Source organism: Phoca vitulina, unplaced genomic scaffold, assembly GCF_004348235.1.
Source record: "Phoca vitulina isolate PV1807 unplaced genomic scaffold, GSC_HSeal_1.0 scaffold38, whole genome shotgun sequence".
Taxonomy (NCBI): domain Eukaryota; kingdom Metazoa; phylum Chordata; class Mammalia; order Carnivora; family Phocidae; genus Phoca; species Phoca vitulina.
Window position 1 is genome coordinate 8,883,317 of NW_022589741.1, and position 24,868 is coordinate 8,908,184.

Consider the following 24,868-nt stretch of genomic DNA (forward strand, 5'->3'; position numbering starts at 1 on the left):
TATCATATTGTAAGTACACAAAAAGTAGAATGCTGCAGCAAAGAGATATGGGGAAGGTACATTGTTTATCACATGGGAAGGAATTTATTTTTATCATGGGAGTAACACACCATGAGGTAAGTTAAGGTTATAGTGTGGTTGTATTTATAGCTGTTTATATCACGTCTCTTTCCTGGTCACCCACATACTTTTCCAACTGCCTACCTATCTGCCCCAGAAAGTTCTAATAGTTAATAATGATAGCTAACATTTATTGAGCACGAGTGTCTAGTATATGCTGGTGTTAAGCATTTTTCCATATATTTTCTCCTTTAATCCTTATAACAACTCTCTGAGAAAGGTACTATAATTGCCCCATTTTACAGACAATGGCAGTGAACCTTGAGAAGGTTTAGGATACTTGCTTAGGCAAACTTCTAAGTGTGTAAGACTGGTCTTGAGCCTGAATCACATCCAAAGTCACTCTGATAGACCATCTTAGAAATTACTCATTGCTGAGTACAGAAGACTCTCAGAGCGTGCAAATTCATGTTCCTATAACCTGAGTACATGTTTCTCTGTTTGAAAAGAAATGGGTCAGGTGCCTGGGTGGCTCAGTGGTTGAGCAACTGCCTTCGGCTCAGGTCATGATCCTGGAGGCCCAGTTTCGAGTCCCACATCGGGCTCCCTGCTCAGCAGGGAGTCTGCTTCTCCATCTGACCCTCTCCCCTCTCATGCTCTGTCTAACTCTCTCTCTCTCAAATAAATAAATAAAATCTTAAAATAAAGAGAGATGGGTAGCTGTTAGATATTTCTATCTTAGCTGTCAATCTATCATCTATAACCTGTGAAACCTCTGTAGAGTTTGACTTTTGTGTAGGTTAATGTATACTTTTGGTGAGTGAGTAATTGGCTTTGCAGGTTGTTGGTCTCTACCTCGCCATATTTATACATGTGATGTATATTAAAATGAATACTGCAGGTTTGTTTTTTACTTGCTCATGTAGAGATAGGGTACCCTGAAACTTCATCACCCAGGTCTCTCTCCTCTTCTTTATTACCTGATCTAGGGTAGGGGTGTATCCTTCAAAGCTGTTATAGAACACAGCAAACACCCTTTTAGGTAAAATCTTTCAGCAAATGGGTAAACTGACTCAGCAGTTTTTTGTCCTTTTCTGATCATTAAAAAAAGATTCATTATTTATTTATTTATTTATATTTATTTATTTATTTTTAAAGATTTTATTTATTATTTTTTTGACAGAGAGAGACATAGCGAGAGCAGGAACACAAGCAGGGGGGAGTGGGAGAGGGAGAAGCAGGCTTCCTGCTGAGCAGGGAGCCCGATGCGGGGCTCGATCCCAGGACCCTGGGACCATGACCTGAGCTAAAGGCAGACGCTTAACGACTGAGCCACCCAGGCGCCTAAGATTCATTTTTTAAAAAATGGTGTCTACTCTATATGCTTTTTTGGTCTGTTTTTTCTTCCCTTAGCAACATATTAAAATATTGTAATTAATTATTTCTTACATCAAGAAGCATTTTACAGAACCAAGCTGCATAGAATTCTCCTAAGTAGAAATATTTTCTTGTTAATTAAAATATGGTTGACAAAAAATAAATTTCTTAATAAATTGACTCTATCAATCAAGTAGATAACCTTGTAACTAGTTCATAATATGATAAAAACTGTTTAACCATTCTGAATTATATATTCTAAAATAAATAGTCATTAGATCAGAGGTTCTCAGCCTTTAGTGTACCTAAGAATGTTCTGAACACTTCTAGCAATATAAATTACTGGGCTTTATCTTCAGAGATTTTGGTTCAATAGACCTGAAAAGGGGCCAGGAATCTGCATTTTAACTACCCCCCCTTACCTCTTATGTTGGCGCATTCGAGCAAGGTCCCCAGGTGATTTTGGTGCAAGTGACTCCTGGATCTTTGAGAAATCCTGCCCCCAGTCATCAGAGCCTCTCTTGTTACTTTGCCTCAATTTGCTATTATACAAAATCATGAAGAGTCTCCCAGAGTTAGACTCACAGTATTGGGGAGGTCATTCTTTTGGGCTTTCCTCTGCTGGGTGTTTCCTGGGTATATGTCTGCCTTGCTCAGGGCTTCACAACTTGTGATTAGAACAGTTCATTAACTAAGAGTGGTTAAATTTAGTGAATTGAGTCTTGTCACTTAATCCAGCTACTGAGATGGGCAGTTCTTCTCTTTATCTTCTCCTAACCTCAACTAAAACTGAATTTTCTTTCCTCCTCCCTCTCCTCCCCCTTCTTTTTACTTGATGATTTAGTCCAGTGAGGAGTTTTTGAACTGGAACTCGAATGTACATGTCCTTGCAGGGAACTTACTACCTAGGTTGTGGGGAAATTTAGTGATTCCCCTAATAAAGCGCTCACCAGTAATTTCTATCTTTAAGAAGTAAAAAGCTTTTAATTGTTTTAGCCTTTCCATATATTTTTAAAAAGACTTTTAAAAATGAACAAAAATCCTCTAAACATTAATCAGTCCAGGTAGTTTTTAGTACTAGTTAAATATATGTAATCAGTTAGATGGCTCTATGATACTCTTGAACTGTAGAGCTTGTCTTTTATCGCTGTTATAACTCATCACTGTTTATATATCATGGGTGCTCAGAACACATGTATATCCCCAACTCAGACCTCTCCAGTATTTTATATCCAGTTGCTTACTCAGTGTTTTTACTAGGATGTCTAATAGGCATTACAAAATTAATTTATCTAAAAACCAAACTCCTGAAATTTTTCCCTAGATTTTTTCTGCTTAAAATATTCCCCATCTCAGTTGATCCTTCATCTTTCACGTTCCTCAGGATGATAATTTTGGAATCATCCTTCCCACCTGTCTTTCTCACATCCATATCCAATTGGTCAAAAAACAATTGCAGCAAGTGCCTTCAAAATAAATAAAAAATCCAGCCACTTCATATGACCTCTCATGCCAGCACTCTGGTTTGAGCCCACCATCCTCTCTCATGTGAATTATTGTAATAGCTTCTTAATGGATCTCCATGCTTCTGTCCCGTCAGCTCATTCTCAGCATATCAGCCAGTTATCCTTTTAACCCACCCACCTCATCTCCTTAGACTCTTCTCCTTGTTTACTATAACAGGGCCACACTGGCCTCCTTGCTATTATTTGAACACTCCAGACTTACTCTTGGCTGAGAATCTTTGCATTTACTCTTCTCTCTGCCTGGAATGTGATTCTCTCAGGTGTCCTCAAGGCTCTCTTCCACACCTCCTTCAGGTCTTTACTCAAATGTCACCTTCTTAGTTAAGCCTTCTCAGATCACCATATCGAAAATTGCAAACAGTGGCCTCCATCTATATACATTTATGCTTGATTCCCATTCCCTGTTTTATTTTTCTTTGTAGATCTTTTCATCATCTCATGCTTTATATTTTTACCTATGAATGCTTTATTTGAGCTTTATCAAAGAAGAGCCTTTGTATATTTGCACACTGCTGTATACAAGTGTCTGGAAGATAAACTTAGGACACTCAGAAGAGGGCCTGGAATATAGTTGGCACTCAATAAGTAATTGCTGAACAAATGAATGGAGAACTTGTTCCAAAAGAAGCTCAGTGATTGCAAAATTCTGCAAGTTATTGGTCCAGTTTTTCAGGACCAGCATTGGCAATTTTAATACCAGAAATATAATTTGAGATGACCTCAGTATATGTTTATTCACTGAATGATTTAAAAAACATAAGTTGTTAATTTATCTGTCAATAGCTATTTGTACTGTGCCTATTGAATTCTAAGTCCTTGCTTGGTACTGAGGATGCAAAGATGAATCAGACACAATTCCTGCCCTTGAAGAACTCATCAGTATACTGGGAAGCAGATAAACAAGCACAAAATTATAGTTCAGTAAGACAAGTGCTGTGACTGTATGTGATATGTTCAGGGCATAGAGGAGGGACACCAAATACCTTTGGGGTGGGGAAGAGTTAGGGAGTGCTACTTGAGGAGTGGTTACCTGAGCTGATGCTTGACGAAGCAGTAAGATGAATGATTACGTGAATGAAGGTGATTGCGTGAATGCATTGATGAGAAAGGATGAGATAGGACTCAGAGAGACCCCAGGGATCCAGAGGACTGGAGAGAAGAAGTGGGTGTGGGGGCAAATGGAGACTGTAGTTGTAGGGACTGGGGAGTCGGGAGAGGGACAAATAGAATTTGAAGATGATCCTGGCTGGTACCTAATCTCTTCCTATAGAGAATGAGTTCATCTTCAGGAAGTGAGAGGGTAAACTTTTGGGAGCATTAAAATGCAATAAACTTAGCTATTAATCATGAAAAAAATGCAATAAACTGTTGGTTGATTACTTTGTGTGTATTGCTTACCTAATGTGACTTTCATAAAGTTAGCTTTTTTTTTTTTTAGATTTTATTTATTTATTTGACAGAGAGAGACACAGCGAGAGAGGGAACACAAGCAGGGGGAGTGGGAGAGGGAGAAGCAGGCTTCCCGCCGAGCAGGGAGCCCGATGTGGGGCTCGATCCCAGGACCCTGGGATCATGACCTGAGCCGAAGGCAGACACTTAATGACTGAGCCACCCAGGCGCCCCAGTTAATATTTTTTTTATCCAAGTCTTTGTTTGAAATAACCCTTTATGAAATATGGATGTCAGGCATATATTGTATAAATCTCTTAACTGCTTTTGTGTAGTCCATGAGTGTGAGGGTTATCTTTTATTCTAGAATGTGTGTAAAATAAGACAGGACTTTGTTTTCCAGGTTCTTGCTATAATATTATTCGGGTTCCTCCAGAGAAGGTGGATCTTGGGGAGACAATCCACGGAGCCCAGGTGATATGTTCTATTGCCTCTGCAGAAAGGATGAAACCTTCTTACTATCATAGCTTTGGTAAGCCCAGACATAAGGTAAATTGCAATGGCATCGGCCTTAATGTCGCTGTAGCAGAGGAGCTAGTTTGGGCAAATACTGTGTTGATAAGCTTATCAAAGCATGCTGATAATGAGACCAAGGTTGCATTTTAATGCCAGTTAAGTTTATTCTACTCAGTCACATACTTCTTACCCTGGCCAAATGACTGCTTAAAAAGACGTATTTATTTTAGTACTGGCAATTACTTAAAAATTGACAACATCAAAAGTGAACCGTAAGGTCAGTTATGGACTTTGAGTGCCTCTGATTTGTCTGTGGAAGTTCATCAGGTATAGCAAATGTACCAACCACTCTAGTGGGAGGTGTGGATAAAAGGGAGGCTATGCATGTGTGGGGACAGAGGATATATGACAAGTCTCTGTACCTTCCCTTTAATTTTGTTACAAAACTGAAACTGCTCTAAAAAAAGTAAAGTCTTAATAAAAAAAAATCATTTGACCATAAAAAAATTGACAGAATTCAAAATTTTAGGTAACTTTAAGCCACAGGTAATAATCATACATGAAAAGGTCTTGACTATATTTCCTGGGGGAAATTTATATTCTGTTTGATTGCTTCAGCTCTTTCTCAGAATATTTATTTTCTACGTTCTAAACTGTTACGGCCAATCTACTCCTGAATCCTTACCTTCAGTACAAATAGCAAATGGATTACAGAATAAACATCTCGATCACAAATGACACTTTAATATTATGCTTCTTTACTTTGTTCCTAAAACAAACAGTTTGAAAAGAAAAATAAGAAAGATAAAAAGCAAGCTGACGGTATTCAACCCAAGCTATTCTAGGCAGTTCCCTTTTTTATGTAGGAACAGGAAATATGTAAAACAAAGCTGGGAAATAGTGAAGGATTATTTCTGGCTGGCTTTTGCTTAGGTCAGCAGTACTACGTCCAGGCATTCAGATAAGTCCCCGTAACTGTCTCCCCGTAACTGTCACATTTCAGACAACTGTAATTTGCCAAATAACATTTTATTATTTGCTGGAACCTTTTAGGAATGACGAGGAACTATATAATCTTCATTGAACAGCCTCTAAAGATTAATTTGTGGAAAATTGTCACTTCTAAAATTCGGGGAAAGGCCTTTTCAAGTGGAATAAGCTGGGAACCCCAGTATAATACACGGTTTCATGTGGTGGATAAGCACACTGGACAGGTGGAGTATTTTGAGTATATTTATCATGAAAATGATTGGACACAAAGACACATTTTCCTGTGGTTGATTTTTACTTTCCCTGGGCATTGCTTGCATAAGACTCTCTTAATCAAGGGTATTACCTTCTTCCATAGGTAGGGCTAGCTCACTTATTAGTTAATACAGTGGGTTTTGCATATTAGAAAATTGTTGGTTTTACACTTTTAATTATCTGACTTAACTAAAATGGCATCTAGGAAATCTTCTTAGCATCTAAGCATGGATTTTTCCATATCATGATATTTGTTAAAGAGAATGTTGTTCATGCAGAGGTCTTGGAACTTTTGCACTTACTTTAATTGCTTGGTCCTGTGACTTCTTGATAGGTAAATATGATAATCCTACCAAAGTCCAAGGTGCGTGGGTTAGTTAAATATCTTTCTATACTCCTGATTAGTAGTACTATTATATTTGTCTTCTTTTAGTCTCTTTAAAGAGATAATATCCTAAATTTACTCTACTCTAATTTCATTACCAGAAAAATCCTATTTTTGGTAATGAGTGCATTTTCAAAGAGTTCGTCATAAGCTACTTAATAGCAGTATTTTCTATTTAATCATGTAAGATAGAATCCAGGATTTATTTATCCCTCAAAACCTTGGGCCATATTTCATCAGGACTTTTAAGTTCATTGTAATCATTGATTGGTTTGTATCAGATAGCTCCAGAATTCATTATTTAATATGAGATGTGACGGCTTAAAGAAGGATGCTTAAATCAAAGTGTTTGCTTCTACATTCCAAATTCTACTTTTTACACTTACTAGGCCTGTCATTTAAAGGGAGGGAATCTTTTTAATTTAAACTTTGTGGGTCTGTCCCCTAAAGAAAAAAAATGAAAAAACAAAGTATCTCTCTTTCATTGTTTGTATTTTCCCCTGCAGCTTCTTCCAGGAATGTACTACAGTAAACCTTTTGTTACTTTTCATCAAATCAATGCCTTTGAGGACCAGGGCTGTGTTGTAATTGATTTGTGCTGTCAAGATCATGGAAGAAGCCTGGAAGTTTACCAACTACAGAATCTCAGGAAATCTGGGGAGGGGCTTGATCAGGTAAACATCTCTGATTTGTCAGGTTCTGATTGGCTTTGGAATTAGCTGTTTCTCTTGCTTCTTTGGCAGATAAGGAAGGAGAATGGTTTTGAAGACACAGCTTTGTCATTTACTTATTTAATACTTAAAAATAATTTGAAGTACTTACTTAATACCTAATAAATAAAAAGCATATTAAAGAAAACCAAGAGATGTGTTTTGGAGCACTTGTGATTAGTTCCTTATTACACATTCTTAAGTTACCTGGAAAGGATAACAAAATGGACTATAATATCTTAATTCTCTAATAAAAGAAAGTGTTTCAGTTCATCTAGCTGAAGGGATTCACATTTTCCTGATACTGAATCCAAGGTAAAATTTTTCCTTTGTATTATGTAATGTAAATTGTTTTGAGCTGTAGTTTTGTTTATATTTATTTTTTAAAAAAGTTTTTTAAAAAGTAGGCTCCATGCCCAGTGTGGAGCTAACACGGGGCTTGAACTCATGACCCTGAGATCAAGACCTGAGCTGAGATCAAAAGTTGGTTGCTTAACTGACTGAGTCACCCAGGTGCCCTTGTAGTTTTATTTTTAAATCTTTTTAAAATGTTAATTTTAAAATTACTTATACTTACAAAGCTGACCTATATTATTATAGCTGTATGATAGGTCTTGATATCTGCAGTATAAGTCCATTAGCCCTCTTCTTTTTTAAGATTGCCTGGGTTTGGGGCACCTGGGTGGCTCATTCCATTAAGCATCTGACTCTTGGTTTCGGCTGGGGTCATGATCTCATGGGTTGTTGGATCTAGCCCTTCATCAGGCTCCATGAGAGCCCGCTTGAAGATTCTCTCCTTCTGTCCCTATCCCCACTTGCATGCACTCTCTCTCCCTCTAAAATGAATAAATAAATCTTTTTTAAAGATTGCCTGGGTTTCTCTTGGCCTTTTTGCATTTCCATAAATTTTAGAATCAACTTATCAGTTTTGCAAATTAAAAAAAAACCTGATTGAGATCATGTTGCAACTACAGATCAATTTGGGGATAATTGATATCTGTACTACAGTAAGAAATATTAAGTCTTCAATCCATGAATATGGAATATCTTTCCATTTATTTGAGTCTTCTAAAGTTTCCCTCAGTAATGTCTATAGTTTTCAGTGTCAGGATATTACATATCTTTTGTTAAAGTTATCCCTAGGCATTAAATGTGTTTTGAAACTATTATAAATTGTATCTTTTAAACTTTCATTTTCTGTTTTTGCTGGTATTGATTGATTTTGTATATTTATGTCATATTTAGAGACCTTGCTAAATTCACTTATTAGGCTTTAAATAGTTGAACTGTAGGTTATTTTCAATTTTCTATGTATATAATCATGTTATCTGAAATAGTGACAGTTTCATTTCTTTCCAGTACTTACATACCTTTTATTTCTTTTTCTTGCCTTATTATATTAGCTAGGACCTCAAATTGAAAAGAAGTGATGATAGCAGTAATAATTTTCCCCATCTCATTTGGAAAATGTTTAATAATCCACCATTAAGTATGAAATTGCTATAAGTATTTTTGTAGATACCTTTATCAGATTATTTTAGTGGTGCTTTTGATGAATAAGCATGTTCCAATATATCAGTTTTTTTCTTTATGAGTAATACATTATACATCCTGTCTCAGACATCTTCCCATCATAAGGTCATGAAAATATTTTCCCATATTACCTCTAGAAGAATTTTTAATTCTAAAAATTAAGTACCCATATATGTATTGTTCTGTTTCTGGACTCTATATTCTGTTCCATTGGTCTCCTTATGTATTCTTGTGCCAGTATCCCATTGTTCTGATTACTGTCACTGTATAAAAAATCTTGATGTTTGGCAGATCAGGTCCTCCTAATTTTTTCTTCTATAATAAGTGTCATGGCCATTCCCTGGCCCTCTACACTTTGGAATAAATTTAAGAATCAGCTTGTAAGTCTCTACACACACACAAAAATAAAAACAAAAAACCTGTTAGATTTTAATTGCATTTGCACTGAATCTATGTATTAATTTGAGGGAAGATTAACATCTTTACACGATGTTGATTCTTCCAGTACATGAACACAATATATCTTTCCATTTATCATTTCTTTAAAGTGTTTTATAGCTGTCTGGGTACACATTTTATACATCTTTGGATTATAAAAAAGATTATTAAATTATTAGATTTACTTCTAGGTATTTTATATATATGTAAGAATGTATATATATACATATATATATATATATATTTTTTTTTTTTTTTTTGAGAGAGAGAGAGCATGGGTTGGGGGAGGGACAAAGGAAAGGGAGAGAGAGAATCTTAGCAGGCTCCATGCTCAATGCAGGGCCTGAGATGGGGCTTGATCTCATGACCCTGAGATCATGACCTGAGCTGAGATCAAGAATTGGACACTTAACTGACTGAGCCACTCAGATGCCCCAGGTATTTGATATTATTTTATTATTTTTCAAAAAGATTTATTTATTTGAGAGAGAGAGAGAGAGCATGAATGAGTGGGGGCAGAGACAGTGGGAGAGGGAGAAGGAGAAGCAGAAGCAGACTCCCCACTGAGCAGGGAGCCCGACATGGGGCTCGATCCCAGGACCCTGAGATCATGACCTGAGCTGAAGGCAGATGCTTAAACGACTGAGCTACCCAGGCACCCCTTGATATTATTTTATATTAATTTAAATGTTATTTACTTTCTCTTTCATTTATGTTAATACTGCTGTATGTATGATTGATTTTTTTATTGATCTTGTATTCAGTAATGAATACAGTAATTCAGTAATTCTAATAATTTATAGATTCTTTAGATTTTGTACATCTACAATCATATCTTATGCAAGTAATGATGGTTTTCTTTTCTTCCTTTCCAAACTAGTTATTGGTTTTCTTTTTCTTGCCTTACTTCACTGCATCTCCAGTACAGTGTTGAGTGTAAGTAGTGATGGTTGGCATCCTTATCCGGTACCTAATCTGAGAGGAAAAGTTTTCAACCTTTTACTATTAAGTATGCTGTTTGATATAGATTTAAAAAAACAAAAAACAAACAAACTAGTAGACTTTGTTTTTTAGAGAAGTTTTAAGTTGAAAGAAAAATCAAGCAGAACATAAAGTTGAAAGAAAAATCAAGCAGAACATACAGAGAACTCCCATGTATATTCCCTTCCCCCTTATCGCCCCAGGTTTCCCTATTATTAATATCTTGCCTTGGTGTGTTATATTTGTTACAGTTGATGAACCAATATTTATATATTATTACTAACTAAAGTCCATAATTTACATTAGGTTTCACTCTTTGTGTTGTACAATTCTATGGGTTTTGACAAATGCATAAGGTCATGTATCCATCATTATATATAGTACCATGAAGAATAGTTTCCCTGCCCTAAAAATACCATCTCCCACCTATTCTTCCCTCCCCACCCTCCTCAACACCTGGCAACTAGTAATCTTTTTACTGTCAATATAGTTTTTCCTTTTCCAAGATGTCATATAATTGGACTCCTAGACTATGTAGCTTTTTCAGACTGGCCCTTTTTTTTTTTTTAAACATTATTTATTTATTTATTTGAAAGAGAGAGAATGAGCGGGGAGAGGGGCAGAGGGAAAGAGAGAAGCAGACTCGCCACTGAGCAGGGAGCCTGATAAGGGGTTTGATCCCAGGACCTTGAGATCATTGCCTGAGCCAAAGACAGAGGCTTAACCGACTGAGCCACCCAGGCGCCCCTCAGACTGGCTTTTTTCACTTAGTAATATGCGTTTAAGGTTTCTCCATGTCTTTTGGTGGCTTGATAGCTCATTTTTCTCATCACTGAATAATATTCTATTGTATATATGTACCACAGTTTGTTTATCCTTTCATTTATTGGAGGATATCTTGGTTGCTTTCAGTTTTTGGTAAATATAAATAAAACTACTATAAACATTTGTGGGCAGGTTTTGTGTGGACATAAGTTATTGATAGATTTTTCTTTAAAGATTTTATTTATTTATCAGAGAGAGAGAGAGCAAGAGTGCACACAAGCAGGGAGAGCGGCAGGCAGAGGGAGAAGGAGGCTCCCCGTTGAGCAATGAGCCCCATGTGGGACTTGATCCCAGGATGCTGGGATCATGACCCTAGCTGAAGGCAGACACTTAACTGACTGAGCCACCCAGGCACCACAATAGATTTTTTTTTTAATTTTTAAATTTTTATTTATTTATTTACTTTAAAATTTTTTTTAAGATTTTATTTATTCATTTGAGACACAGAGATACAGAGTGAGAGAGAGAGAGAGCATGAGCAGGGGGAGAGGCAGAGGGAGAAGCAGGCTCCCCGCTGAGCCAGGAGCAGGATGTGGGGCTTGATCCCAGGACCCTGGGATCATGACCTGAGCTGAAGGCAGACGCTTAACGACTGAGCCACCTAGGCGCCCCTAAGATTTTTTTTTAAAGATGAGTTTTGCTTGCTTAGGAAAATTCCCTTTTACTTATAGTTTACTAAGAATTTCTATCATGGATGGATGTTGGATTTTATTTTATTTTTTTCTGTATTATTGAGATAATCACATGACTTATCCTTTATGTCATCAATGTGGTGAAGTATACTGATTAATTTAAGAAATGGTTATAACACCTATTTATTGATTTTTGAATGTGAAGCTTAACCTTTCATTCCTGAACCAAATACCAACTGGTTGCAATGTATTTTTCTTTTAATATTGTTAGATTTACTGTATTAATATTTTGTTTAGGTTATTTTTGCATGTATTTTCTGAATAAAATTGGCCTATAATTTTTCTCTCTTATAATGTCCTTGTTAAATTTTGGTATTAAGGCTTTGCTGATCTCATACAGTGAGTTGGAAATTGTTCTCTCTTCTCTGCAGAATGTGTAAGATTGGCATTATTTCTTAAATGTTTGGAATAATTCAAGAAGTAAGCCATCTGGGCCTGCAAATTTCCTTATAGTTAGATCTTAAATTATGAATTCTTTTTTTTTTTTTTTAGATTTTATTTATTTATTTGACAGAGAGAGCAAGAGAGCACAAGCAGGGGGAGCAGCAGAGGGAGAGGGAGAAGCAAGCTCTCTGCTCAATAGGGAGCCTGCTGTGGGGCTCAATTCCAGGACCCTGGGACCATGACCTGAGCCAAAGGCAGATGCTTAACCGACTGAACCACCCAGGCACCCCTTAAATTATGAATTCTGTTTCTTTAATAATATAGGATTATTCTGATTTTCTGTTTCTTATAGTATCAAATTTGGTAAATTGGGGTTTTCTAGAAATTTATCCATGTCATCTAAAATTTCAAGTATATTTACCTGATGTTATTCCTAGTATCATTCTGTGTTTTTAAAAAATGTACCTAGGGTGGGCGCCTGGGTGGCTCAGTTGGTTAAGCGACTGCCTTCGGCTCAGGTCATGATCCTGGAGTCCCTGGATCGAGTCCCGCATCAGGTTCCCTGCTCGGCAGGGAGCCTGCTTCTCCCTCTGACCCTCCCCCCCTCTCATGTGCTCTCTCTCTCTCATTCTCTCTGTCTCAAATAAAAAAAAATAAAAAAAAAAAAGTACCTAGGTTTAATTGATACCACCTGTTTTTATTCCTGATATGGTTATTTTTTCCTGTCTTTTTTGTGCATTTGCTTAAGCTTGCCAGGGTCTTAGCAATATAATGAAGCTTTTAAAAAAGGACTATCTTTTTGGCTTTGTTGATCCTCTTTAATGTGTGTTTTCCATTTCATCAATTTTTGTTCTTATTTTTATTATTTCCTTTTCTACTTTCTTTTTTTTTTCTTTTTCAAGTTTTTATTTAAATTCTAGTTAGTTAAAGTGTAATACTAGTTGCAGGAGTAGAATTTAGTGATTCAACACCCAGTGCTCATCACAAGTGCACTCCTTAATCCCCAGCCCCCATCCCCCAACAACCTCCCCTCCAGCAGCCCTCAGTGTGTTCTCTATAGTTAAGAGTCTGTTTTATGGTTTGCCTCTCTCTTTTTTTCTTTTCCCCCTATGTTCATCTGTTTGTTTCTTAAATTCCACATATGAGTGAAACTATGGTATTTGTCTTTCTCTGGCTTTTTCTACTTTCTTTGTGCTTAATGTGCCCTCTTTCTGGGGCGCCTGGGTGGCTCAGTCGTTAAGCGTCTGCCTTCAGCTCAGGTCATGATCCCAGGGTCCTGGGATAGAGCTGGCATCAGGCTCCCTGCTTGATGGGAAGCCTGCTTCTCCCACTCCCACTCCCCCTGCTTGTGTTCCTGCTCTCGCTATCTCTCTCTGTCAAATAAATAAAATCTTTAAAAAAAAAAATGTGCCCTCTTTCTAACTAAGGATGTGGATCCTTAGTTTGTTATTTTTCATCCTTTCCCCCACAACATATATCTTTGAGATGATAAATTTCTCTTTAGCTGCATCCCACAAGTTTTGATATGTTTTATTTTTATTACTTTTCAGTTAAAGAATTTTCTCTCATTGAGATGTCTTCTTTCAAATGTGTTTTAAAAATTTCAAATATATTGGGATTTGTCTAGTTATTTTCTGCCATTGATTTCCAGCTTAATTTTGCTGTATGTTTTTTTTAAAATTTTTTATTGTTATGTTAATCCCCATACATTACATCATTAGTTTTAGATATAGTGTTCCATGATTCATTGTTTGTGCTGTATGTTTTTAAATTTATAAAATTTATTGGGAGTTGCTTTATGACCCAGAATAAGATCATTTTTAAATGCTTCATGTATATTTAAAATAATGTATATTCTGAATTTTGGATGTAGTGTTTTGTATATGTCAATTAGATCATATTTATTTATAATATCCAAATTGTGTCTATTTTTATTAATTGCTGTCTATTATATAAGGTTCTGATATAACATGAGAGGCGTATTGAAATCTCTTACTTACACTATAGATTTTTCTGTTTCTTTTTTTTATTATGTTATGTTATGTTGTGTTAATCACCATACATTACATCATTAGTTTTTGATGTAGTGTTCCATTCATTGTTTGTGTATAACACCCAGTGCTCCATGCAGTATGTGCCCTCTTTAATACCCATCACCAGGCTAACCCATCCCCCCACCCCCCTCCCCTCTAGAACCCTCAGTTTGTTTCTCAGAGTCCATAGTCTCTCATGGTTCATCTCCCCCTCCGATTTTCCCCCCTTCATTCTTCCCTTCCTGCTATCTTCTTCTTCTTCTTCTTCTTCTTCTTCTTCTTTTTTTAACATATAATGTATTATTTGTTTCAGAGGTACAGGTCTGTGATTCAACAGTCTTACACAATTCACAGCACTCACCATAGCACATACCCTCCCCAATGTCTATCACCCAGCCACCCTTTTTATAGTTATGTTAATTTAATTTTTTTTTTCTCTTTCTGTTTTTTTTTTAAATTTTTTTTTTTTTAATTTTATTTAATTTTATTTTTTTAAGTAAACTCTACCCCTGCAATGGGGCTTGAACTGATGACCTACTCCAAGATCAAGAGTCGGATACTCTACCAACTGAGCCATCCAGACACCCCTATAGTTATGTTAATTTTTACTTTATATATTTTGGTGCTCTGTTATTACGTACATACAAATTTAACTTGTTTTACCTTGATAATTTATTGAACATTTATTTCTGAGTAATGGTTTTTGCCTTAAAGTCTACTTTTTGCTTAGTGTTTGCCTGCTCTAATTTTTCCATTCTTTTACTTTTAATCTTTCTAAATGTATACCTTGTAAGCAACATATATTTTAAAAATCCATTGTGCTAATTCTTGACTTTTTTTTTGAAGATTTATTTGTTTGAGAGAGGGTGTACATGCATGTGTGTGGTGGGGAGGAGCAAAGGGAGAGAGACAGAATCCTCAAGCAGACTCTCCTCCACTGAGCGTGGAGCCCGCAGTGGGGCTCGATCCCAGGACCCATGATCCCAGGATCATGTCCTGAGCTGAAATCAAGAGTCAGTCACTTAACTGACTGAGCCACCCAGGTGCCCCTAATTCTTGACTTTTAATTGAGCATTTAGTTGGAATAATCACCTATATTGAGGCTTAAAAATTCCATGTTACCATTCACTTCCTATTTGTGTCATTGTTCTTTCTCTCTCTTTTTTTGCCTTCTTTGGATTGGTTGAGTATATTTTATTGTTTCATTTCCATCTCCCGTTCCTCAAACCTCATTCCACCCTCTGCCCATTAGCTTGGTATACATTCTTTTAGTGGTTATTTTAGAGATTACAATATGCATTCTTCATTTAACGCAGTATATTATAAATTGGTTCTTTTAATTCTTTGCAGACAATGCAAGAACTCTGGACACTTTACTCCCAATTTATACACTACTGTTGTTGTATATTTTAATTTTCTCTCTATTAAACCCTACAAGGCATTATTACTAATGTTGCTTTATGTAATCATAGTTCCCAATACTACCCATTTCCCCACATCTGTACCGTTCAATTGCTCTTAATTCCTCCCTGTCTCTCTGAGCTTCCATGTGGAATCATTTTCTTCCTGACAGAAGAACATCTTTTAGTATTTCCTTTGGTTCAGATATGCTGGTGATGAAATCTATATTTTTGCCTGTAAAAAAATTGTCTTTATTTTACCTTCTTTCTTGAAGGATGTTTTCATTGGATAAAGAATTCTAGGTTGTTAGTTATTTTATTTTGACACTTTAAAGATATTTGATTGTATTCTGATTTCTGTTGAGAAATCAGTAGTCAGTCTAAGCTTTGCTCCTTTGAAGTTGATCATTTTTCCTCCTCTGATTTTAAAATCTTCTCTTTGATTTTCTGTAGTTAGTCCTATGATATCTCTTTTTTTTTTTTTAATTTTTTTATTGTTATGTTAATCCCCATACATTACATCCTTAGTTTTAGATATAGTGTTCCATGATTCATTGTTTGTGCATAACACCCAGTGCTCCATGCAGAACGTGCCCTCCTCAATACCCATCACCAGGCTAACCCATCCTCCCAACCCCCTCCCCTCTAGAACCCTCAGTTTGTTTTTCAGAGTCCATCCCTATGATATCTCTTAATATGGTTTTCTTTTTATTTATTTTATATGGGTGTTTTTAGGGATACTTGAATCTATGGTTCAATGTCTTTCAGTAGTTTTTGAAAAATGTCAGTAGTTGAATATAAAAAGTAGTTGAAAAATGTCAGTAGTTCAATGTCTTTCAGTAGTTTTTGAAAAATCTGTTTCCAGATTTTTTCATCATCCCTAACAGAAACTCTACCCATTAAATAACAAGTCTCTATTCCCCCTCTCTCCAGCCTTTGGGAGCCTCTATTCTACTTTCTGTTTCTATGCATTTGCCTACTCTGGGTACCTAATATAAGTGGAAGCAGACAAGATTTATTTTTTGTGTGTTTGGCTTATTTTATTTAGCATAATCCTTTTGAGGGTCATCCATGTTTTAATATGTATCAGAATCTCATTCCTGTTAAAGGTTAAATATTTCCTTTTATGTCTGTACTACATTTTGTTTATCTATTCATCTGTTGGTGGACATTTGGGTTGTTTTTTTACCTTTCAGCTATTGTGAATAATGCTGTCATGAACACTGGCATACAAATATCTATTTGAGTCCCTGTTTTAAATTCTTTTTGTTTATACCTGGAAGTGGAATTGCCAGATCCTATGATAATTCTATATCTAACTGTTTGAGGAACTGCCAGACTGTTGTCCACAGCAGCTGCACCATGCACAGGGGTCCAATTTCTCCACAATCTCACCAGCACCTGTTATTTTCTGTTTTTGATTTTGTTTTTGTTTTCATTTTTTTGACAATAGTCACCCTAGTGGGTGTGAAGTAGTATCTCATTGTGGTTTTGATTTGTATTTCCCTAAGGACTAATGATGTTGAGCATCTTTTCATGTACTTATTGGCCATTTGTATATTTTTGGCAAAATGTTTATTCTAGTTTCTTGCCCATTTTTTTAATCAATTGTTTATTTTTCTGGATTATTTCATGCCAATCTGCAGTGATCTGAAGATTAAAAAGTTTAATAAAAAAATTCTTTCATTTTCTCAGCCTTTCAGCTGCCTTTTCCTAGAAGCAGCTGATATGAGGGAACAAGTTGCCCCCAGTATCTTGTTTACCTGTGGGTTTCCTTCTCCTTCCAAATCTCTGCCATATTGATCTTCACTGCCTTTTTAGCCCACCAGTGCCTTCACACAGCTGTTTTAAACATCTTTTTTTTTTTTTTTAATTTTATTTATTTATTCATGAGAGACAGAGAGAGAGAGAGAGAGAGGCAGAGGGAGAAGCAGGCTCCCAAGGAGCAGGGAGCCTGATGCGGGACCCGATCCCAGGACCCCGAGATCATGACCTGAGCCGAAGGCAGACGCTCAACCATCTGAGCCACCCAGGCGCCCCTGTTTTAAACATCTTGTCCAGCTTCTTTAGCTGTTCTCAGTGGGACAGTTGATCCACATCAACTCTTTTTGTTCAGCTATGGTTTTGCAAAAGGAAAAAAAAAGTTTAAATAAATTTAAAAGTAATTATAAAAATCTAACTCTTTGTAAAGCTTAAAAATAGCACTAAATTTTTACTTGGTAAAAATTTTTCTGTGTGAGGTGGAGATGATACAGACCAGGTGAATGAGGGGAAATGGCACAATTTGCCCTCCATTTTACAGTATTTCAAGAGAAGAAAATGTGCTTAAAGCATTCTCATTGTCAGAAAAAAAATACACTTATTTTGTTAGAGTTTCCTGCTTAAACATGATCTCTACAGGGTGGTTGTGTTGGGGGTTCCCAAAGCTACCCTTGGTTTAATGATTCACTAGGAGGGTTCACAGATCTCAGAAAAATCAGCAAATGCAAAGGTTCATGGGATGAAGTCTAGAGAAAACTGCCAGGTGCACCCTTCTAAGTCCTCTCCAGTGGAGTCAGGACACACCTGATTTCTCTAGCAACTTGCTGTGACAGCGTGTGTGAAATGTTGTGTGCCAGGGAAGCTGGTTGTCCAGGGTTTTGTTGGGAATCAGCACATAGTCACAAAGCCCCTACACACCTCGGTTAGCAAAGCTCCATATGCCCACAAGGAAGCAGGCGTTCATAAATCACATTGTTAGCATAAATTGTTTGGACACACTAGTACAGTGTGTACTCAAGACCTCAGGCATGCAGAGCCACTCTTGTCAGACAGAACATTCCAAGAGCTTAGTTTCCAGGTGTCAGCCAGGAACCAGTCATGAAAACAGACCTTTCTTGAGAATGTGCCAGGTTTGAGCAACCCAGGCCTGCTAAAAGTTAATGCTTTTCCACGCAGAATCCTATTCTGACTAAACGTGAAGAAGGAAGCACCCTGTTACTCTCTAGGCTCTCACCCTACAGTATGTTTCTTAATGGCACTTATCACTATCAGATCTTGGGCTATCTAATCGTTTGTTTATTTGACACTAATTCAATAACATGTATTTTAATTCTTATTTTTATCATCTTTTCTCCACTAGAATATGAGTTCCATGAGGCCAGAGACTTTGTTCACTGTTGCATTCCCAGTGTCTAAAACAGTGCTTTGCCTATAGTAGGTACTTAACAGATATTTGTGGAATAAATGAATGAATGAAAAATATCACTTATGCAATTACTTAGAAATGCCAATAAAGTTGACTGGGTATAAATTATTGGGACATGCTGTTATCCCATGAATGACATTTTCTCATCTGTTTCTTTGTCTCTCCTGAACAGGTCTATAATTCAGCAGGCAGATCTTTCCCTCGAAGGTTTGTTTTGCCCTTACATGTCAGTTTGAATGACCCCGAAGGAGAGAACCTCAGCCCCTTGTCCTATTCTTCAGCCAGTGCTGTGAAACAAGCTGATGGAAAGGTATGATATGAAAGGACATTAGATGAAGACTTTGATTTTTAGTCATGTTACTTCATTCCTTGACTGTTCTCCACAATGTTTTGTGCCTGATAAGTCTGATAACATTCAGCTGAGCAGGGTAAGGTCACAATAATTGCAGAATTCTGTCCTTTTTGTGTTTTGAAACAGATAGGTGCAGTTTTCTAATGGTTGTGAAATGCCTAAGTATTTGAGATTGTTATTGATCATCTCCACCTTTTAGATAATTTGCACTTACCATGTTATTGTTTAGCTGTCAGTGTTTTAGCTTTAGTAGAATAAAAAGCCCACTTCCACCTCTTATGCCATTTGACAGCTTCATCACAAAACCTGATATATATATATATTTTTTTTTTGAGAAAGAGAGAGAGAGAGCGCTTGTGCAAGTGGGGGGAGGGTGCAGAGGGAAACTTTTTTTAAAAAAAATTAACATATACTGTATTATTAGGTTCAGAGGTAGAGTTCAGTGACTCATCTGTTGCATATAACACCCAGTGCTCATTACATCACGTGCCCTCCTTAATGCCCATCACCCAGTTACCCCATCCCCCCACCCACCTCCCCTCCAGCAACCCTGTTTGTTCCCTATAGTTAAGAGACTCTTATGGTTTGTCTCCCTCTCTGATTTCATCTTATTTTATTTTTCCATCCCTTCCCCTATGATCCTCTGTTTTGTTTCTTAAATTCCACATATGAGTGAAATCATATGGTAATTGTCTTTATCTGGCTGACTTATTTCATTTAGCCTAATACCCTCTAGTTCTATCCAAGTCATTGCAAATGGCAAGATTTCATTCTTTTTGATAGCTGAGTAATATTCTCCCCCCCACCCCGCCGTGTGTGTGTGTGTGTGTGTGTGTGTGTGTGTGTGAGTGTATACGCTACATCTTCTTTATCCATTCATCCATTCACCTGTTGATGGACATCTTGGCTCTTTCCATATTTTGGCTATTATGGACATTGCTGCTGTAAACACTGGGCTGCAGGTGCCCCTTTGAATCACTATGTTTGTATCCTTTGGATAAATACCTAGTAGTGCAATTGCTGGGTTGTAGGGTAAGCTCTATTTTTAACTTTTTGAGGAAATTCCATACTGTTTTTCAGAGTGGTTGTACCAGTTGGCATTCCCACCAACAGTGTAAGAGGGTTCCCCTTGGAGAGAGAGAATCTTAAGCAGGCTCCACACTCATTGCAGAGCCTGACACGGGGCTCAGTCTCACAACCCTGAGATCATGACCGGAGCCAAAATCAAGAGTCAGATGCTTAACTGACTGAGCCACCCAGGTGCCCCCAAACCTGATCATCTTTTATGCATTCATACATATGATGGAAAGAGGAACAATGGAAAAAGTGACTTAGAGTCTCAGTCCCCAAGCCCTGTCACAAACTCCTAGCACCCTCACTGACCTACACTGAATAAAATAAGTGTGCAAGTAAGCAATTACTGCATATCTTTTTGGAACCTCTTTTAGATTTGGTGCTCTTATGAAAATCTACATCCTGAGGATCTAGAGGAGGAAGGAGGTGTTGAATTTCCCCAGATCAACTATGGCCAATTCAGTGGCAAAAAGTATCGTTTCTTCTATGGTTGTGGCTTTCGGCATTTGGTGGGGGATTCTCTGATCAAGGTTGATGTGGTGAATAAGACACTGACGGTAATGAAAATCTTTTTCTCTTTCTGAACTCTTTTTAAAAAAATATTTTATTTGAGAGAGACAGAGAGCATGAGCAGGCTGGGGAGGGGCAGAGGACAGGGAGAAGCAGACTCCCCACTGAGCAGAGAGCCCTTCACTGGGCTTGATCCCAGGACCCTGAGATCATGACCTGAGCTCAAGGCAGATGCTTAACCGACTGAGCCACCCAGGTGCCCCTCCCTTTCTGAACTCTTAAATGACCTGTTCTGCACTTTGAATTAGTTTCTGTGTTGTTAAAGTAGCTCTTGAGATCCTTTAATATTTAGGCAGCTCAGCCATTTACTTTTATTAAGTTTGAGAACCGTGGTATTACCTAGGCTAGGGGTATATTCTGTCTAGGGAATCTTAAATGAATCACAAGCCCAGAAAAACAAGTCTCTGCATGATCTTATTTTTAGACAAATAATGGGGTTCAGGTTGTTGGGACATTTATATTTCAGGTCGATGGGAAATTGTACAAATTGTGTTTGATGATGATGGAGTCTGCAGCTGCAAAATCACCCCCCACCCCGCCCATTCAACTCAGTGAGCCTGATTCTTTTACTGTTGGAATATTGTATTAGACAGCCAAATTCATGCTGGGAATGACAAAAGCTATAGAAGGCTTCCTGCTCATAACTAGCCTTCTATCAAATGCTTTTTTTGGGACTTCTAGATTTGGAGAGAAGATGGCTTTTACCCCTCAGAACCAGTGTTTGTTCCAGCACCAGGAGCCAGTGAAGAAGATGGTGGGGTTATTCTCTCTGTAGTGATCACCCCTGACCAGGTAAATGTATCTCCTCATCACTAGTCAAAAAGAGAAGTAGCAATGAGCCTTTTGAGGATTATATTCAGTGATGCTATCAATAGTTTTTGATTCCAATACAGCACTTTCTCCCTTTTCTTCCTCTCCTCATATGTACATACCCTTTTATCATAATCCATGGCTTATTATTACTTTAACATTCTGTTTATAGAATCATCCTCATAATTTACATTTGCATAGGAATTCATTTACAAATGACTTTCACACATGTCACCTTATTTACTCATCAGAACAGCTTTGTTGGATACCATTTTACACATGTGGAATTTGTAACTTAGAGAAGTTGAGAGAGCTTGTGTCAGATCATAGTAGTAAAGCCCGTGTTTAAATCTGTCTTCTGACGTCTAGTCTGATGTTCATGCCACTAACTGTGCTGCCAGTTTCATCCGAGTGCCCCAAAAGTCTAATGTGGTGAGCCCTAGTGTCTCAATCATGTCGATGTCTTAACTTCTTGTCTAAGGCCGTCTTGTGGCAAATAGGTTGAGTACCAGCTTTGACCAGTTATTAGTGGGTGCCTGGGATGTAGGATTCTGGGGCTTTTTATTTTATTTTATATTTTAAAGATTTTATTTATTTGACAGAGAGAGACACAGAGAGAGAGGGAACACAAGCAGGGGGAGTGGGAGAGGGAGAAGCAGGCTTCCTGCGGAGCTGGGAGCGCCATGCGGGGCTTGATCCCAGGACCCTGGGATCATGACATGAGCTGAAGGCAGATGCTTAACAACTGAGCCACCCAGGCATCGCCTGAGGCTTTTTTTTTTTTTTTTAAGATTTTATTTATTTATTTGAGAGAGAGAGAGAATGAGAGACAGAGAGCATGAGAGGGAGGAGGGTCAGAGGGAGAAGCAGGCTCCCCGCCGAGCAGGGAGCCCGATGCGGGACTCGATCCCAGGACTCCAGGATCATGACCTGAGCCGAAGGCAGTCGCTTAACCGACTGAGCCACCCAGGCGCCCCGCCTGAGGCTTTTTAAGGGTTTGGTGAGAAAAGTGCCGTGATCAATTACTAATATCTGCCATAGGCTTAGGAGGACTTTGTCCTCATACCATGTACTTGCCACTCATGTAATTACACCAGGGCAAATATCAATCTGCCTTGTAATGCTACCCTTTGTACAGCTCCAAAGTAACACAAAATGGAAACATTTCTAATTTGGAAGAAAAAAATTCTGTCTCTTAGGAGATTGAAAAGGGGCAGGTAACGAGATCCTTAAACTCCAAGAGATCCTCTGAAGGTAATTGATATAAACAACTTAATTTCTTCACTCTAGGTATGAACTTCTTCAGCCATAATGTCCTTCTCAGGCTCGTTCAGCCATTCAGCAAACATTTAGTGAATGGATGGATAGTCAAGGCACTGTGCTAGGTGCTGAGGATAGATAGGAAGATGCATAAGACATTATCAAAAGAATTTTCAGTATTGTCTTTCTGTTCTAGAATGAAAACAATTTTCTCCTAGTCTTGGATGCCAAGAGCTTTAAAGAACTGGGCCGAGCAGAAGTACCTGTGCAAATGCCTTATGGGTTCCATGGCACCTTTGTAACCATGTGATGGAGCAACTCGAAACACCTGGAAACTAGCTTTAAAATGAACATGCTCCGTACAAAAGGGAGAGCAAAAAGGGCACCTTCCCTTCCAAACCACAGACACCTGGTTTTAAAATTTCTATTAAAAACAGAATTCTTGAGATAATAATGGTTTTATAATTTTTTAGAGCTCTTTCTTAAAAACATTAAACAAGTGTTGATACAACCTTTTGAAGAGAGTTTTAAATTTATATTTACTAGATAGATCTTCCTCTAGATAATAAATATACGAGAAAGAAAAAGTAGAGCTGTGTCATTACCACCACCAGATAGGGTGGGTGACAGAGGTTCTCACACTTGAGAGAAAAAATACAAATAATCGTAGATAGTAAAATATGCATATAGCTCTAAAAAGCACCTCGTTTTCCCCGCCAGCCTGCCTGTTAGCACGGGTCCTAGGGCTCCCAGAGGACGGGAAGCCAGCTATGTCATGCTTAGAGGCTTTCTTCCAAACTGTTTCTCTGCTGTCCACAGACGCCATGGCAGTTGAACCACCGACTGCCACCTTCTGCCCTGCCCCCAGCTCAGCCTTGGGAGGGTGTTGTTTTGAGGGACGTCACTAAAATCAGGCATTTCTTCTAATCTCCAGGTGTATAGTTCTCCAGAAATTGATGAGAAGTCAGTAGTTCTTCATTCAATCGGGCAACAGGTGGCACTAGAGGCCATATAATCTCATTTCTAAACCCCCTCTCTCACCCCCAGTTTTACCAACAGCCCAAATCCCGCTACGTCTGTCACTTAGACCATACTCTTGCCAACACCTTCAAGATCTCTTGTTCCCTTTTCCTTCAGTTATACTTCCTCTCTCCACGTAACTCCAGCCTGGGGCCAGTTAAACTGTCCTCGCTCCCTCTGCATGTTGAATGTTGCTGGGGAAGCCTCCTAGATGTGTAGTTTGGGGCAACTGTGAACTCATGGTTCATGCACACCCCTGGACCAGCATAGCCAGTTTCTTCCCAGTTATCCTCAGGAGTTATTACAGACATCATAAACCTTGTCCTTTTCAGTGAAGTGTTCCCACAGGTACGAAAATGCCACAGGTAATGGTTTACATTGTGGCAATAAAGTGAAAGTTCTAAGTTTTGTGTCTGGCTTGATGAAACACAAAACAAAAGCAGTAGGTACCAGAATGACGAGAAGATGCCTAAGTACGGCTAAGACAGCAGATGTGGGAGCTTCGAGGCTGAAGTCATTGTAAGAGAACGTAAATATATCTCACAGAAATCCTCAAAAAGGCATTGTACTCCCCCAGACAAGACATGGAAGATTGTTTTAGATCTTATCCGGATCTAAAGGGTGGAGGAGATTCTGGCTGACTTCTGTGAAGTATGCAAAGCTGATAACGTCTTTCCTCTATAAATTCCATCCTAATCACAGGGAGTGAAGTTCAAACATATAAAGGTTAGCGGTACAATCATAAGATTTTGACCCAAGGATGCCCAAATTCTTCCGTGGCTCTGTCATCTATGAGGTTCTTGAAGGAGAAGACAAAAAAGGATCAATGACATTTTGTAATATGCCTACGCCTGGTAATCTAGTGCAGAGAGTTCTGGTAAAATTGAATGAGCATATGACTAAGTTTAAGCCTAAGCAGGGCTTCTTCCTCTCCCTAAGCCCAGCTTATCACTCAGCAGTGTCCAGAGACTCAAGGAAAGGGAGTATGTGGTGCACAGGGAAGGGGTAAAGGGACTAGGGCTTCCCCCTTGTGACTTTCTCTTAACTAATTACATCTGCAAAGACCCTATTCCAAATAAAGTCATATTTTGAGGTACTGGG

General features: G+C 38.0%; 1 protein-coding gene across 2 annotated transcripts in view; it reads left to right on the top strand.

Moving 5' to 3' along the window:
* Positions 1 to 23,260, top strand: part of BCO2 (beta-carotene oxygenase 2) — a 39,810-nt gene extending 16,550 nt beyond the window's left edge. For both annotated transcript variants that reach the window (XM_032427986.1, XM_032427987.1), the window contains 7 exons: positions 4,756 to 4,884; positions 5,922 to 6,082; positions 7,005 to 7,172; positions 18,854 to 18,991; positions 20,482 to 20,664; positions 21,359 to 21,469; positions 22,944 to 23,260. In XM_032427986.1, the coding sequence (XP_032283877.1) occupies positions 4,756 to 4,884; positions 5,922 to 6,082; positions 7,005 to 7,172; positions 18,854 to 18,991; positions 20,482 to 20,664; positions 21,359 to 21,469; positions 22,944 to 23,057 (1,004 nt within the window). In that variant the 3' untranslated portion in view covers positions 23,058 to 23,260. The remainder of the gene's footprint in view (positions 1 to 4,755; positions 4,885 to 5,921; positions 6,083 to 7,004; positions 7,173 to 18,853; positions 18,992 to 20,481; positions 20,665 to 21,358; positions 21,470 to 22,943) is intronic.
* Positions 23,261 to 24,868: the final 1,608 nt, after the last annotated feature.